The sequence below is a fragment of the Manihot esculenta genome, chromosome 15 (genome assembly GCF_001659605.2).
Source record: "Manihot esculenta cultivar AM560-2 chromosome 15, M.esculenta_v8, whole genome shotgun sequence".
NCBI classification, from domain to species: domain Eukaryota; kingdom Viridiplantae; phylum Streptophyta; class Magnoliopsida; order Malpighiales; family Euphorbiaceae; genus Manihot; species Manihot esculenta.
This window is the reverse complement of record NC_035175.2, coordinates 956,270-971,328: the sequence shown is the minus strand read 5'-3', so window position 1 is coordinate 971,328 and position 15,059 is coordinate 956,270. Positions and strand designations below refer to the sequence as shown.

General features: G+C 34.3%; 1 protein-coding gene across 1 annotated transcript; it reads right to left on the bottom strand.

The window, feature by feature from the left end:
• Window positions 1–5,157: 5,157 nt before the first annotated feature.
• On the bottom strand, window positions 5,158–7,107 carry LOC110601515 (protein DETOXIFICATION 55). The gene is made up of 2 exons (XM_021738670.2): window positions 6,913–7,107; window positions 5,158–6,812 (listed from the first exon to the last, which is right to left on the bottom strand). The coding sequence occupies exons 1-2, from the start codon at window positions 6,955–6,957 to the stop codon at window positions 5,304–5,306; spliced, it is 1,554 nt and encodes a 517-aa protein (XP_021594362.1). The 5' UTR covers window positions 6,958–7,107; the 3' UTR covers window positions 5,158–5,303.
• Window positions 7,108–15,059: the final 7,952 nt, after the last annotated feature.

Genomic DNA, 15,059 nt, shown 5'->3' with positions numbered 1-15,059 from the left:
GTCAAGTTTTCCACAATAAAAAGCCTTCGTCTCTACAAAGATATTAACTCCCCATTTTTCTACTTTATTCTTTTTTTTTCTCTGTATTATCTACTGGCTTATAAATCATAAATAAATTCTTGTTGTCCTGATCCTGGAAATTAAATCCCAAAAGAACCTGTTTAATCCTGAGGATCACAAAATAAATCATGAAAAACAGTGTTCAACACGACTCATGTTTCATTGTTTTACCCAATATTTCCAACAGTTTCAACTTGAATTAAAAATTAATAATATTCTCTTTATCAAAAAAAATATAAAAGAATGGAACTACTAGTAAGAGACCATTAAAATTGTGATATATATAAATATGTAATTGGGTTGTCGGACCATTTGAAAGGTTAAAAATAGCTAAAGAGAATATATGCTTTTTTCTTTTTTAGGGATGAGATTGTGTAATGGGTACAGGTTCCACCATGCAAGGTCGGGGATGCTTAGTGAACTTGTGAAGACAATTCCCTCAAAAGTTGTTGCTCATCGTACTGGGTCTGACCACAAAACCCAAACAACTCCTGCAATTCACTCCAACCTTAAGTTTATACAAATATTTATTTTTAATAAACTTAGTCTTTATGTATATATACATATTTAGGTTCCGCCTGCTATTAATATGCTTAAGTTTAATGTTTTATGCATCCTTTTCTCTGAATCTTCTGAGACAGGTTATGGTTTTATAGTGAAGGATAGCGTTGGTGGATGGAGATGCTAGGCTTCACTGTTTACTTGTTATTCGTCTTTCATGGCTGATGGGAAGTGGCTTTTTGTTGCTCTCACATGATCTGCCAAGATTGTATTTTTGAATCGATTGTCTTCAGCTTGTGCAACTTTTCTTCTTGAAACCAGTGCCAATCACTCAGCAAATTGGGTTGCTAATCTCAGTCTCTACCTTCTGGATGGCTGTGTTGTTTGCCTGTTTCTTTACCCAGTTTACTTTAACATGATATGTTTGAATTTGGATGCCCTTTGAATCAAGGCTTTTCTTTCTGATAAAAGTGAAATTATTTTGGATATGCATATAAGTTAATATAAATATTTAATTTAAGGATATAAAGTCTAAAAAACATGAGAAAGGCAATAGAAAAGACTGAGATATTACAAGTTTTATTGTCTTAAAATCATAATATATATAATGTAAATATATATGGGACTATATGATATTGTCTTTTTTTTTTTTTTTTTTTTTTCTTTTGCCCTTCAACTCTTTGGCCTTTAATAATGGAACGCATTTCATACAATTATTATTTTAATTTTTAGCTTTAAAAAAGGGTGTTAATGATATTTATTTTTGTTGCCTAACGGGTAGGTCCTAAAATATCCCACTTTTCAATCAATTTATTTTAATCAGCGTATATGGCGATACGAAATGGCAGCCGAACAAGGAGAGTGAGAGGCTGCCAAAGCCCATTTAGGTTCCAGTTGTAATAATGGGCCTAGAATGGATGTCATTTCACATCTGGATCCTTTTTCTTCGACTCATCTCTCCTTAGTGGCCCGTCTACTTTATCATTAACATTTTCATTTTCCTTATTCAACACAAAATAAATTTCTGGTATCATTAGACTAATAAATTTTTACTCTTTTTTAAAATAAAAAATAAAGAAGAAATCACTGTACAATGATTTAACATTTGAATTGGGAAAGATGGTGGAGAAAGAATGAAATTAATTAATTATTATCATTGCTAGGTTAATGTGGGGATATCTACGTCATTATATATCTAATTAATGGGATATGTAATGTTGCCCCCACTGTTGAAACCAAATCAAAGATTTTAATATGTCAGCCTATGAAAACTACTTTTCTTTCCATCTTTTCAACTACCCATTAATTAGTTGGTCACTTGAGAGACATTTGGGGACTCACTGACTACAAATATTCAACAATATATTAAGGTTTACTCACACCCAATAATTTCAGAACAAATATTTAATGTACTAATTCAATAATATTCTTAGTATATACTATCAAAAAAATGTATTCTTTTATATGTAATCATAATTTACAAATACTATAATTTTTTAAATAAAATTCAGATTAAATAAATTCACTTTTTGTAAATATAATTTAAATTTTATTAATGATAAATTGAGATCCGACGAGTTTATCGTATTAACATATTTGAATATGAATTTAATATCGTGAAGAAAACAATAAACTGTGATTGATAGTAAAAAAGTTAATTGATTGGTGATAAAAAAATTAATTGAGCCGATCATTGATTTGGGTGAATTAAAATTTTTGAAGTTAATTTCAACGTAGATTTTTTTAGAGAAATTAAAGTGATATCAAATTAGAATTGATTCAGAGTCAGATTGGCTGAAAATATCCTTTGACAAGTGTGTCAGACGGTTCGTTAATGGTGGGACTAATAAATACGGAGTAAATTAGTCCATACCTCATTTTTTTGCCCACTACATATTAGTATGTTCTATGTTCTATAGTATACACATTTATGAATTCAGTAAAAATTAATAGTGCCAACCAAACCATTGAAAGTTTGTATATATCTCCTAACATGGTTAAATTGTATTTAACCTGTCTGATTTTTATTAGAGTCAATTTCTTTAAATTACTAAAAATCAATCATCCTGTGGACACATAGGAGGTATCTTATATGTTATAGTAATAGTCAAAAGTGTAATTTTTCTTTTTGACATATCACAACAAAGGCAAACCTAACCTCTATTTTATATACCGACTGTTTTGAAATGAAAACATTGGTGAATTGTCAAATGAATAAAATCCTTTTTGTGGGAGAGGAATCAATTTGGATATATTGTAATAAGATTAAATTATTATTATTATAATTAGCAAATTATATTATGATATGAACACATTAAGAATTTAGAAAGAAAAAAAATTACTTGGTGAAATGATGTAGTTGTCACTCTCAAGTGTGATGTAGAATACGTCATGATCACACAAGGTAAAATGAGATGTGGAAAATAATGGTGGTCCATTTGCTACAATGGAGGAAACACAATCACGTTATCTGTGTTGATGTGACAGTGTTTTATTCTTGAATCCATTGCTAGGCCTGCAAATGTGAAGATGCTTCTGTTTATTTCGATAACTACATCTTCCATATCTATTCTTCTGTTCATGGTCCATGCATTCTCAAACACAACCTCAAGCTGTGTGAATATTTTCTAAATCTTACAAAAACTCCATATATCAAAGAAAAGAAAAGAAAAGAAAAGAAAAAAAAGACCACATGCAATAAATTTTTAATTATTAATTTTATCAATAACGCAATAAATTTTATATATTTTTATATGACATTATGCCATTTAATATTAGTGATTTTCTCATATAAAATTGATAACAAATGAATATATTTAATGAAAACTAGGAGATATATATACCAGGTTGTATATGATAAGTAGATATATTCAACGACCAACTTCAATAATATTGCAGAAAAACACAAGAAATAAAAAAGTGAATGATGGGGCTGCGGGGAGCAAAAACTGGTTTCTTCTCCTGCTGCAACAAATGCTTTACTGTTGGAGCACAGTCATCTGATCAGTGACAGAGTATACTACGTGCCATTCATAATTTTTCCAAGTTTCAGCTGCTTCATCTTGTCGGGCCGGCAAGACCAACGACTAGCCTTCAAATACCACTTATTATTAACTCATTACCGATCAGCTTAATTGAATTATTACTAGATATTTTATATTCGGACAAAACGTATTTGTAATTTTTATTTACGGTTAAAGTTATCTCTGAATCAATAATCGCTGGTCGAGATCAGATCCACTCTCGCTCTAGCAATCTTAAGGGCATGCTTCCCATACTAATTTTCGAGGCTTCAGGACAAGCAAATCTGAATTCTCCTCGTGGAACATTTCTTTTAATTTACAGAAGTCACATGTTGAATGTTGGAAGTCTTCCCAGTAACAAAATGATAATTTATGTACAGTATATGTATATATAAAGGCAACGTGATCAACATTGATGTTCATTTTCAAGCATGCCTCTTGTTGATAGAGATAACCAAGTGGTACCAAGACGCAAATGGTTGCACATGTGCCTTGCACATGCCCTTTTTTCCCCTTATTCCCTTCTTCTTTTTTGTAGGTAATTCTTACACATGCCTATGACCATGGGTGTCCACAGATGCACGTGCTTGTTAAATTTTGGTGAAAGTACTCATTCACGCTTCATTTTGATGCTTGCCTCACTTCATTACAATAGGCTAAAATTTCCAAGCTCCATTCGAGATTTCTTGGCCGTCATGTAATGTTGTTTGAGTCTCTTTCCGTGTTTTGTTTTGAGCCGTTACTTCTTTTAATGGTTAAATACGTATTGTATGGAAATTATTATTTTTTTTTAAAAAATAAATGAAAACTGAAATTTAAATTAACCAAGTAAATAATAATAAAAAACAAATAAGTTCCACCGTTGTATAACACGTGTTTAATTGTTACATTAAATATCTAAAATTTCAAATCACAATTTATTGTTTTGAAAAACATGTTATGTGTAATTTATTTTTATTTTAACTGCTAAATATAGTCGGATATCTCATCGTGTGATTATATTTTAATCTATAATATTAAGAATTTAGTTTTAGTATTTTATTTTTTTAGGAAAAAAATAAATACATATCCATATATTTAAAGAAACTTTTATAAGGACTAAAAATTAGTATTTCTGAATGGATAGATCCTGCTCAATTACACCGAAAGTTGCATATAAACTACTAAAAGAAATAAATTTTATTGACAATAATGAATAAAACAAGATGATTATGGTATATGATCCCATCAAAATACTCCGATTTCAGGATATTTTAGAAGCGATTCCATTCAAAACCCAATGCATTCGCTTTGCTTGTTGTCTTGTAAATTTGAATAAAGATATAAATACTTGAAAAAGTTATATATTTACTGTTGTGGTGTATCTTTTAAAAAAATAAATTTAATTATCAATACTAAAAATCGTAGAAGATGGGAAAGAGCTCATGAAAAATTGACTTTTTATTTGTTAAATATTGTCCAACACTTGAATAGACCAAGTATGTATTGAATTGGAGCTCATAATAAGAGAAAAGAAGATATGAGAAGAGAAGGACAAAAGGTAGAAAAGACAAGGCAAAGGGAACACAACACATTAGAGTATCACTTGAAGAAATAATTAATGAAGAAAGAAAGCGAGGTTTGAATTTTTGTCCTCTTAATGTTGTAATTAAATGGTTTACAGAATTATAAGATTTTGAATTGGAGTCTCAATTCCGACCAACAAAATTTCTTCCTTTCTCACTTTTCAAAATCAACCACTCCATATTCTATCTTTAATCCGAGAAACCCTACCCCTTGGAATTCTTCATCATCAGATTTGAGTGTTTGATTTACATGGGCTAATTGGTCACTGGCCTTGCCTACCAAGTGTTTGGCCTTTAAGGACTCTCTTTCCCAATCTGTCTTGTATACCACCATTAAGATTGAGACTACACATGCAATTTGAGCCGCCAGAAGTCCATAACATAGACCCACGAACCCTAGTTTCCAAACAAAGCCTAAGACTATAGCCACTGGTGCGCCCACCAAGTAAAATGAGTAAAAGTTGATCCCTGCCCCAATACCTGGCCTAGCACTTCCTCTTAAAATCCCACAACTTGTGGTCTGTGGACAATTTGCTAGCTCACATAATCCAATTATCGGCAGTACAATCATACTTAGCTCAAGAACTTCTTCATCCTCTGTAAAAACCCTCCCCCATGCTTCTTTTCCTGCTGTCGTCAGTACCAGCCCAAATAATGAGCTCAATAGCGCTAGTCCTATTGCAACTGCCGTCGCCAAACGCGCCTTTCCTGGTCTGCCAGCTCCCAGTTCGTTGCCTACTCGGGTTGACACTGATGCACTTAGTGCTGTAGGCAATGTGTACATGAGAGATGTGGTTTGGATTACTATAGCCGACGTCGCCAGGGCCACACGAGGTTTTGATAAGTATCCTGCTAGAATTGTCATGAACTCATACCACCACCACTCTAAACAAACAGCCAAACAACTTGGTATAGCCAGTCGAAGTAGAATTCCCCATTCCCTTCCTAGTGAAAAAGAAGTCGAATATGGCGGCTGTGATGGCTGTGATGGCTGTGGTGGTGGCGATAGTGGCGTGTATAAAGGCTCCTCAGGGACACGAGTGAAATACATGTAACATAATAGGAATAAAAGGGTGTTAAAATTAGAGATACAAGTGGAAATTGCAATTCCAGGCACCCCATGCTGAAGAGTGAAAGCTAGGAATATGGTGATAGGGAGGTGTAGAACAATGGAAATCAAAGTGCACCACATTAATGGCCATGTAGTCCCTTTACTACGTAAATATATGCGTAGAGGATGCAGCAGGCCATTAGCAATAAGATCTGGGATGGAAAAACGGCAATATAAACTTGCAATTCGGGTTATATCAGGATCTTGATGGAGGGCAAGCATGAGAGGTTCAAGGTTCACCCACAGCAAGCCAATAGGTAAGGAAGCTAGGAGCAGCATCACAATTGTTCTTTGTAGAGTTAGAGATGCCACTGACAGATTCCTCGAACCAAAAGCTTGGCTGCAAAGTGGCTCCATCCCCATGGCCAAGCCTGATAGTACTGAGTAGCCTGTGATGTTGGTGAAACCGATAGCTAAGGCACCGCCGGCGAGCTCCAGACTTCCTAGCTTTCCCATGCACACAACTAAGATCATGTTTTTGAGATAACCCACCAAGCTCATGGCTGCTATTGGGAAGCCTAAGTCTGTCATTTTCTTTAGTTCGCCCACCACCTGTCAAAAAAAGAAAAAAGAAAGAAAGAAAAGCTAGCATTAGAGTGATAAAGTTTATGAGCAAGGAGAGGATTTTCTAGTTGAGTTTGAGAATTTATACCTCTGGCATGGTCGGGTACTTTTGGGAGCTCTCTGTTGATAGCATCTTTAAATTCCTGTTGCTATTATTAAATCTTGATTTCTTTCCTGTTGCTCCTGAAGGTTATGAGAGTTAGCAACTTGGCAGAGATATTTATATGCAGAGGGTTAAAGAAATAGGTAGAGTGTAGAGAGAGCAAATTAAAGTAAAGCAAGAGTGAAGAGTGAGGAGATTTTTATAGGTGGGGAGGTGGTGGAGGATTTAGTTAGTTGTTGAGTGTCTGGATGACAACGCAGGTACCAGCCAGAGACCTTAAAGCTCACAAACAAATGTTAAAGTGGTGTGAGTACGAGTGTCCAATAGCAAAAATATGATGTCCTAAAATAAAAAACAATCATATAAACCTTATTTTAACCGTGCCATATACTGAAGCCGTCTTCGCATAACCTTCTGTTTGTCATTTTCCAAATTAAACCCAACATATCCTCTTACTCTTCGGAATTCATCACATCCCTAACTCACCCTCCAAGTGAGAGAACAAAAAAAAAAAAAAAACCCATAAATTTTTATCGCAGTTAATATACAATCATATAAATTTTGATTATGTCTTCCAAAAAAAAAATCCCATTATAGAAAGAAGCACTATGAAAGTTATGGAAATAGGAAGTGATAATTAATAGTTATCTTCCTAGATTATCCAAATTATCTCTATAAATTATGGAGATAGGAAGTGCTATCTCTGTGGTTGTTATCATAATATCTCTTTAAATATGAAGACAAATTAAGCTCTGCTGTTCTTTTATATCTTTAATTATTTATATAGACAAAATTAATTTCTCATTTCTAAAATTTTATCAATATAATAATTTATCTTTGAAAATTGATATAATATTAAAATTTTAAATTTATTAAATTATTTTTATACATAATATTGAAAATTAAACATCCTATCATATTGAAAGATAAAAGATGGGCCTCAAATCTCAGTCCTTTTATAAATGAAAATACATAGTCATATATTTAAAGCGATGTGGGATATATATTATTTTCTATTTCTTCATAGATATTGATAACTTAATTTTAAAATAGTTTAATTTAAGGATGAAAATATATATTTATCTGTATAAATTTTATTTAAATAAAATTATTAAACTTTGCAACTTTAATATATTTATTTTCTTAAATTAAATTTCTTGAAATGAGAGCAGAAATGGTTGTGCATGAATTCTTGGAAATAATGATTACTATGGCACACACAAAATATATATACAGAGATGCAAAGTAGAAGAAAGGAGCTTGTTGGGTATTTTAAAAGACAAATTAAAGAATGCACGTAAGGATTCTTAGATCCTTGTAGAATCTTTGATAATATCGTTTAAAAGTTGTTGGTATCAGGTCAGGTTTTGTTATGAGGGACGCCATGAAATGATCAAATTGGAAGGTATGTCTCCATCACAAACAGAGTTGAAATTTAGATTGTATCAGAAGCAAAAGTCCTTTTTTTCTTCACATGTGTTTTCGATGGATCCAAAATTTCTATAGAATTGAAGCACGCAGCTTGTCTATTAAAGCCACTACACCCAAACTCCTTTCTATATCCATTTCCATAATTTCTTCTTTCATAAGCTTCATTTTATTCAAGAAAATTAATTTCATTTTGGATCTCTCTTTAATTTCCATCTTTAAAGCCTCAATTATATGTGATTCTTCAATTAATGTAGGCCTCACCCCTCTCAACTAACGCTTATATTAAATTTTTTTTTTTTCTGCTAAGCTGCTTCCAACTGCAACAGAATATCACCTTAATTTTCTAATTTAGCAATAATTATGTATGGCACTATTTTTTTTCTTTTTTTTTTTTTAAAAAAAAAAATCCCAAGTGTCATTCATCATTGTTTAATTCACATGGGTTAATACCAAATTAAGCCGTTAAATTTATATGTAAAATAGAATTTGTAACAAATTAGATCATTAAAGTAAAAAAAAAATAAACAAAAATTACGGAGCAAATTCAGCTGCTCATCATAATTAAATACACCTTTTTGTTTTGTCAAAAATGTACAAATTCTCTTGGTTCTGAAATAATCTCTAGGATTCAAATGTTGCATTCCTCAAAGGGTAATTTCCGTCAAACATTTTTACCGAGACTATCTCATATCTGAAAATCAAACAAATCATTACTAAGCAAGAAATATCTTATAATTAATTGCTTTGCTTTCCACTAAATCCAACGGATGCACAAAGATATATAGATGTTAAGCTAAATGATAAAGAAAAAAAAGCAACACTAACCATGAAAATTATGTTGCTGTCGCACTTACATGGAACCATGCATGTGCATCTAGTTACACCAAATGTCCAAAGGAATCAATCTTTTCCACAATAATTACACCCACTTCCGATCCATAAATATTGTCTACAAATTGCATTTCAATCACTTATCATGTCTAAGATGTGATTTTATACCTTCCTAGCCAATCAAAAATCAACAAATATCAACAGATAATGGTGGTTAGGGCGAAACGATACCGTACCCAAAGGTCATTTCTCTAATGCTTTTGATGGGGATTTTTTCAAAGAAACTTCTGTGAGTTTGGAGCCGATTACTGAGGCCCTGTGCCTGTGTATGGAAGACTATTCTAGCTTCTCCCATGCACTGAGCTATATAGTAGTCGACACTCTATTATATTATATGAGCATATCCCAAATAACCAATCCAATTAAAGATTTCGTTATCTAATGTATAACCCACTCGTACATGTTCATGTTGGTTGCTGCATGCTGGGTTAGTGCCATTCTCCTTAGCTAAATATTGAGAAGCATTATAGAAATACATATAAAAAGAAAAAAAGAAGCATAATCTACAAGTCAAACTTCAAGCTCAATAAATGGGATTTAGTGGAGCTTATAGTGTAATCTTTAATCCCTTTTGTGGGGGGTCCATGAGCTTGACATTTCTTACTAGATTTAGCACTCAAACCCTTTTTGTTCTACTTAGTCAACATACTTTGCTACATTTTAAACCCTAACAATGATGGTATCCCTCTGCTCATAGTGGAGAGTATCAACTTCAAACAGATTTGTCTACATTATTGGGTCTCTTCTTCCTCTCTTTTGTAGCCAAATATTAGAGATAGATCTTCAAGTCAAAAGGCAAAGATTGGCGTGCTAAAAAATCTTCAGACCAAAACCTGCTTGCAACAATATATAAAATGCAGAATGGACAATTTGCAAATTACACAAGTTGCTTTAGCATTGTGGGTTTTTGGTTTGCTTCACCACTCACTGTTATGCCCATTGTTTTGACTTGAATGAAAAAGAATGTCTCTTGGAGATGTGTCACAAGGAATCTTGTTCCAAACCACAACGACACAAAATAATTGGAAGGCATTTCTGATGAATATATGTATCTGTCATAATGAATCCACCACATAAAATTTTGTCGTTGTCATAATTAATCATAGCAAATTAGCCACTTGATTCCCTTAATTATTTGAGGTAATTATTATCTAAATCCCAGCTGTGATTGATGATCAGTTGATCTTCTTAATTTGCTTCACTAATCTTATCTGTGATTGATTAAACTATATATGGTATGATCTTTTTTCGTGTTTTTTCAAATGTGAAATCTTTAACCATTTTCAAAAGTTCCCAACATCATGACATCAATATGTGCTTTGTTTGTCAAATTATAATCATATAATTAATCTGACAGCTTTAATTATGTGTGGATATTTATATTTGATTTTCTTTCTTTTTTGGAAATGTTGGCATTAATTAAACAGCAAATTCCATATGGTGGATTATGACATTCAAATAAGCTAAGTCAAAACATGGACCGATATTTTGGCATTGAGCAGTCTATTCAATTCTAGTTTTAGATCACTATCCTAACCAAAAGGAAAAAAAACAAAAGATGAATAATATTGATCAACTGAAATTTAATATATAAAATATTAATCTCTCAATGCATAAATAATATGAAAACAAAACCATGTTTGGTCTTTTCAAATACCAAATTGGACAACAACATATGAGAGCTCCTATTGAAAAGGCCATTTAATGATTTAGGCAAAGTAAATAAACTCTCTATCCATTTTCCTTTGAAACTAAGCTAAAAAGCGATCCAACACCAAGAAGCAGCTAGCTATCTATTAACATAATCAACAAGGAATCATGGTGTTTCATGTTATAAAGAAAATAAAATAGTTTCTTATGACATTTCACCTAACAGACTTTAGATAAAGTAAATCACTTTTCATGGCAATAAAAAAAAAAAAAAGTCATGGAAACTTAATAACAAGTACTGGATGATTAAGAGAAAATTTGAATCACCATTTATATATATATATACATAAAATAGGTTAACATGGAGGAAGAAACTTAGACAAGAAAGCTTGATTTTGGTGAAAAAAGAGAGAAATAATATCATGTGATGATCATATGGAGGATTGGGTTGGAGGGCACATCAACATGTGAACTTAAAATATCAAAGGCCCAACTTCTCCCACTTGCATGGAATCCAATAAAAGGCAAAACCAACTCGCTACTTATATTTTGCTAAAGATGACCTAACTTGGCTTTTCTCTATAGAGATATAGCTAGCTCTTACGGAAAATCACATCTTATGTATTTATACCATCCCACGTAGCTGTACTTTTGAATCATTTATAGAATTAGGTATACACCCAAGAGGATTAATTTTCTCTTTTTTTTTAAAAAAAGATTTTTTTTGTAAAGAAATGAAGGAATGCGTCTTTTAAAATAATTCAAAGAAAATAAATATTCAATAAACTATGTTATTCTATTGTAATTTCAATTTTTTAAAATAAATTTTCGTGGTGTAAAACATGGGAGTCCCAGCACCAAGGCAATTTGACCTTATGGGTAATGGACTAATAATTCTAAATATGGACAAAGGCCCATTGGGTTGCAAAACTGGATCCACAAGGGCCCTGCTCTTGCAATCTCGTCTCGCGTTTCCGGATCACGAAGCTTAATTTTAAATAATTAACCAAGTAGATTTGGTTATATTCCCTTAGTATCACTTAAACGGAAAAGTGAGAATTTTATATGTGATTCCACTATGTTTTAGTTAAATTTTTTTTTTTTTAAATTTTCATGTGTATATATCCGTATATGTCGTAAAATTTGGCTCGCATTTCTTCGTCATTTGCTTTGCTTCTTTTCTTCATGCACACTTGGTTATAAGCGGTTATTGGCGATGACCGTCGGGAGGATTTGGCTGAAACGACATTCCACCTCTGTCCCAATCCCACGCTCCATAATTCAATAGTCTCCAAAAGTTTACTATCCAGTGTTGTCTTTGCCGGTCACTGGACTCAAAAAACATCTTTCTCTAGGCTTCTACCCTTGTATAATTATGCTTCTGTTTTGCTCAGTAAATAGCCTCTTTGTGAAGTTGGGTGCTTCTTCTGAAAGCAAACCAAGAGCAATTTGCTTTGAATATTTATTTATAGATAAATATTTTGAGTATGAACTCAAATTGTGAGGTTGTTTATCAACATGGCATGGGTTATAAAAGTTTAGTGGATGTGGGGTTTTTAGGAACGCACGTGCAATTAAAGTGAGAATTTCCATATGTCAGTGATAACCAGAGTGTCTGTGTAGTGACGTGTGGCTTTATGAAGGATCGTTTGCGCGGAGAAAGAATAAAGTTTTTTGTCGGTTGATTTTGTTGTGAAATAGGCAGAACGATAAAGAAACTATTAAGATGACAAGTCGTTAGAAGGGGGAAGCAGCTCAAATTCTCTATGTTCCTGGAGTCGATGTAAAAGTGAGAATCTACATTCGGAAATTCACTAAAATAATTATCAGGTGTGCTGTTGGCCATTTGGCATTGGGTGTAAGAACCGTCTTTAATCCTATAGGTGGGATTAGCAACCTCTCTTTCAATACCCTTTTGTTGGTTTCCCCAATCCCCAGTATTCAGTGGCTCTTCTATTTCGCTGATGTGAGTTGCAGGGCCTTTTCTGTACTTTTACCCTTGTAAAATTTATTCTTGCCCATTCAGAAAATAATCAGTTAAATAGCGAGGAAACGTATTGTAGCCGGATCTGATAGAAAAAGCCTCTGTTCCAATCAAAGGAAACAGTTTTACTTCACATGTATCTTTTGTTTCTTGAATGACCGGATTAGAGTATATTCCACGAGGTTTCTTTTTTCTTATTATTTTTCTTTGAGAGGGGGAGGATATATTCCAGGAGGTTAAGCAAACAGGGGGAAAGTTCGGGAAGGGGGCACTTTATTTATTTGATTGGCATAAAAAATTGATGATGCAAGATATGATAGGGTGGATAAATGCGGACATCTGGATAGAGGTCCGATTTTATGGATCGATGGTTGATCTAAGACTGAATTAATAAGGGGTGGATGCATTGAAAATTTCATGGGTGGCCGATTTTGAGGAAAAAACCTACAAAATATGGAAAAAATGTTAGAGGTCCATTGGAAGTATCCCGGTGAAGACTCTTCGACACTCAAGTTAGATCTGAGACCCTTTAATAATGTAGAGAGAAAGAGGGAGCTCTCTAGAGAGACCAGAGAGAGGATGGGTTTTTGGATTTCCCTTTATGTGACGGCTAGAGAGAAAGAGGGTTTTTTTTTTTCCCTGGAGAAGAAGAAGAAGCCCCCTTTTTGGATTAGTTAATAATATATATACCTCTGATAGTTGATGCTCCTAGTGCTATGTCCTCATCGTACTCGGCAGGGATACTTTTGTGTAGGTGTGTCAGGCGGCGCATTAATAATGAGTGGTAAGACAGTAAATGCAGAGCTGGCCAATTCGTACCTTCGGCACGTGCATTTATGATCCTTGTTGTAATACCCGGCTCGAGTCCCGCATCGGAATTCTACTTTCCGATGGAGTTTCTGATGATGTTTTGGTATGTTTCATAGTGTTAAAGCATAAGGAAATGAGTTTTTGAGTGAAATGAACCAAGGCAGAAAAGCCAGGTTCGGCCGCCGAAGTTGAGGTTCGGCCGCCGAACATGCATGGCTTTCGGTTTCACGATAGGCCGCCGAAGGTGGTCTGGCCAGCCACCTATAAATGGCCCTCAGTCGGTTGAAGCGGTAAGAGCACCGTTTCTTTCACTTGTTGAGGTGAAACTCTGACCTTTGTGAGTATTTCTTCATGTTTTCATGAAATCATGCAAAGATTTGATTAGTTTTTATGATCTTTTGAAGGTTTTAAGCTAAAAACTCAAAGTTGTGAAGTTTGGAGAGTTTGAAGGAGAGTTTCTCCAAAACTCCACGTGAGGATCATTCATCTACTTGTTTTCACAAGGTAAGTGAAGATCCTGAGCTTGTTTTTATGTTTTCTGAAGGTTTTATGGGGTTTATAGAGAGAGATGTATGAATAGGGTTATGTGTGAGGTTTTGATGATTTTGTGCATAGAGCTTGTTTCTGTGTTGTTTGTGTTGTGTTTTTGGGGTTTTAAGGTAGTTTCTGACCCCTTTGAGCATATACATGAGTGTATGCAAGTGGAAGTATTGAGGTGTTTGAGGTGAAGTGAGTTTTGTGCAATTGGCAAGAGGCAGGGCAAGTTTCTGCCCTGCTGATGAACTCAGGTTCGGCAGCCAAAGGTACATTCGGCCGCCGAACCCCTGAGGAGGTGTGAGGAGGTGGCTTCGGCTGCCTAAGCTTGCCCCCGAGCTTTTGGACTTTCGGCTCTGGAGGGAAGTTCGGCCGCCGAAGGTGCCGCCGAAGGTTAGAGACTTTCGTCTCTGGAGTGCCTTTTGGCCTCCGAAACTTGCCCCCGAAAGGGTTCGGCTGCCGAAAGTGGAAGTTCGGCCGCCGAAGGTGCTTGAGTTTCGTCTCTGGAGAGGACTTTCGGCCGCCGAACCTGCCGCCGAAAGTGTTCTGTCCAGCTTTCCTTTGCATGTTTTGCATGGATATTAGAGTGAGTTTAAGGGGATTCTTGGGGGGTGTCATAGAGTTGTTCATAAGCTAGTTTGGTCCCTCATTTGAATCCATCTGTATAGGTACAGACCAGAGGAACCAGAGAGAGCAGCAGTGAGTTCTGCTCCAGAGCCTGCAGAGTCAGTCCAGGTAGCCAGAGGTGAGTGGAACTAAACTTAACTCTTTTACTTGCACAATGGAATGTTTTAGCATATCTCATGCATCATGATTATGCCATAGGTTGATT

Excerpts from the sequence above, each read along its gene's own strand:
- LOC110601515 (XM_021738670.2), bottom strand. The coding sequence starts at position 6,957 with ATGCTATCAACAGAGAGCTCCCAAAAGTACCCGACCATGCCAGAG. Across the intron at positions 6,813-6,912 it reads AGTACCCGACCATGCCAGAG|GTGGTGGGCGAACTAAAGAA; the intron begins GTATAAATTCTC and ends TTTTTTTGACAG.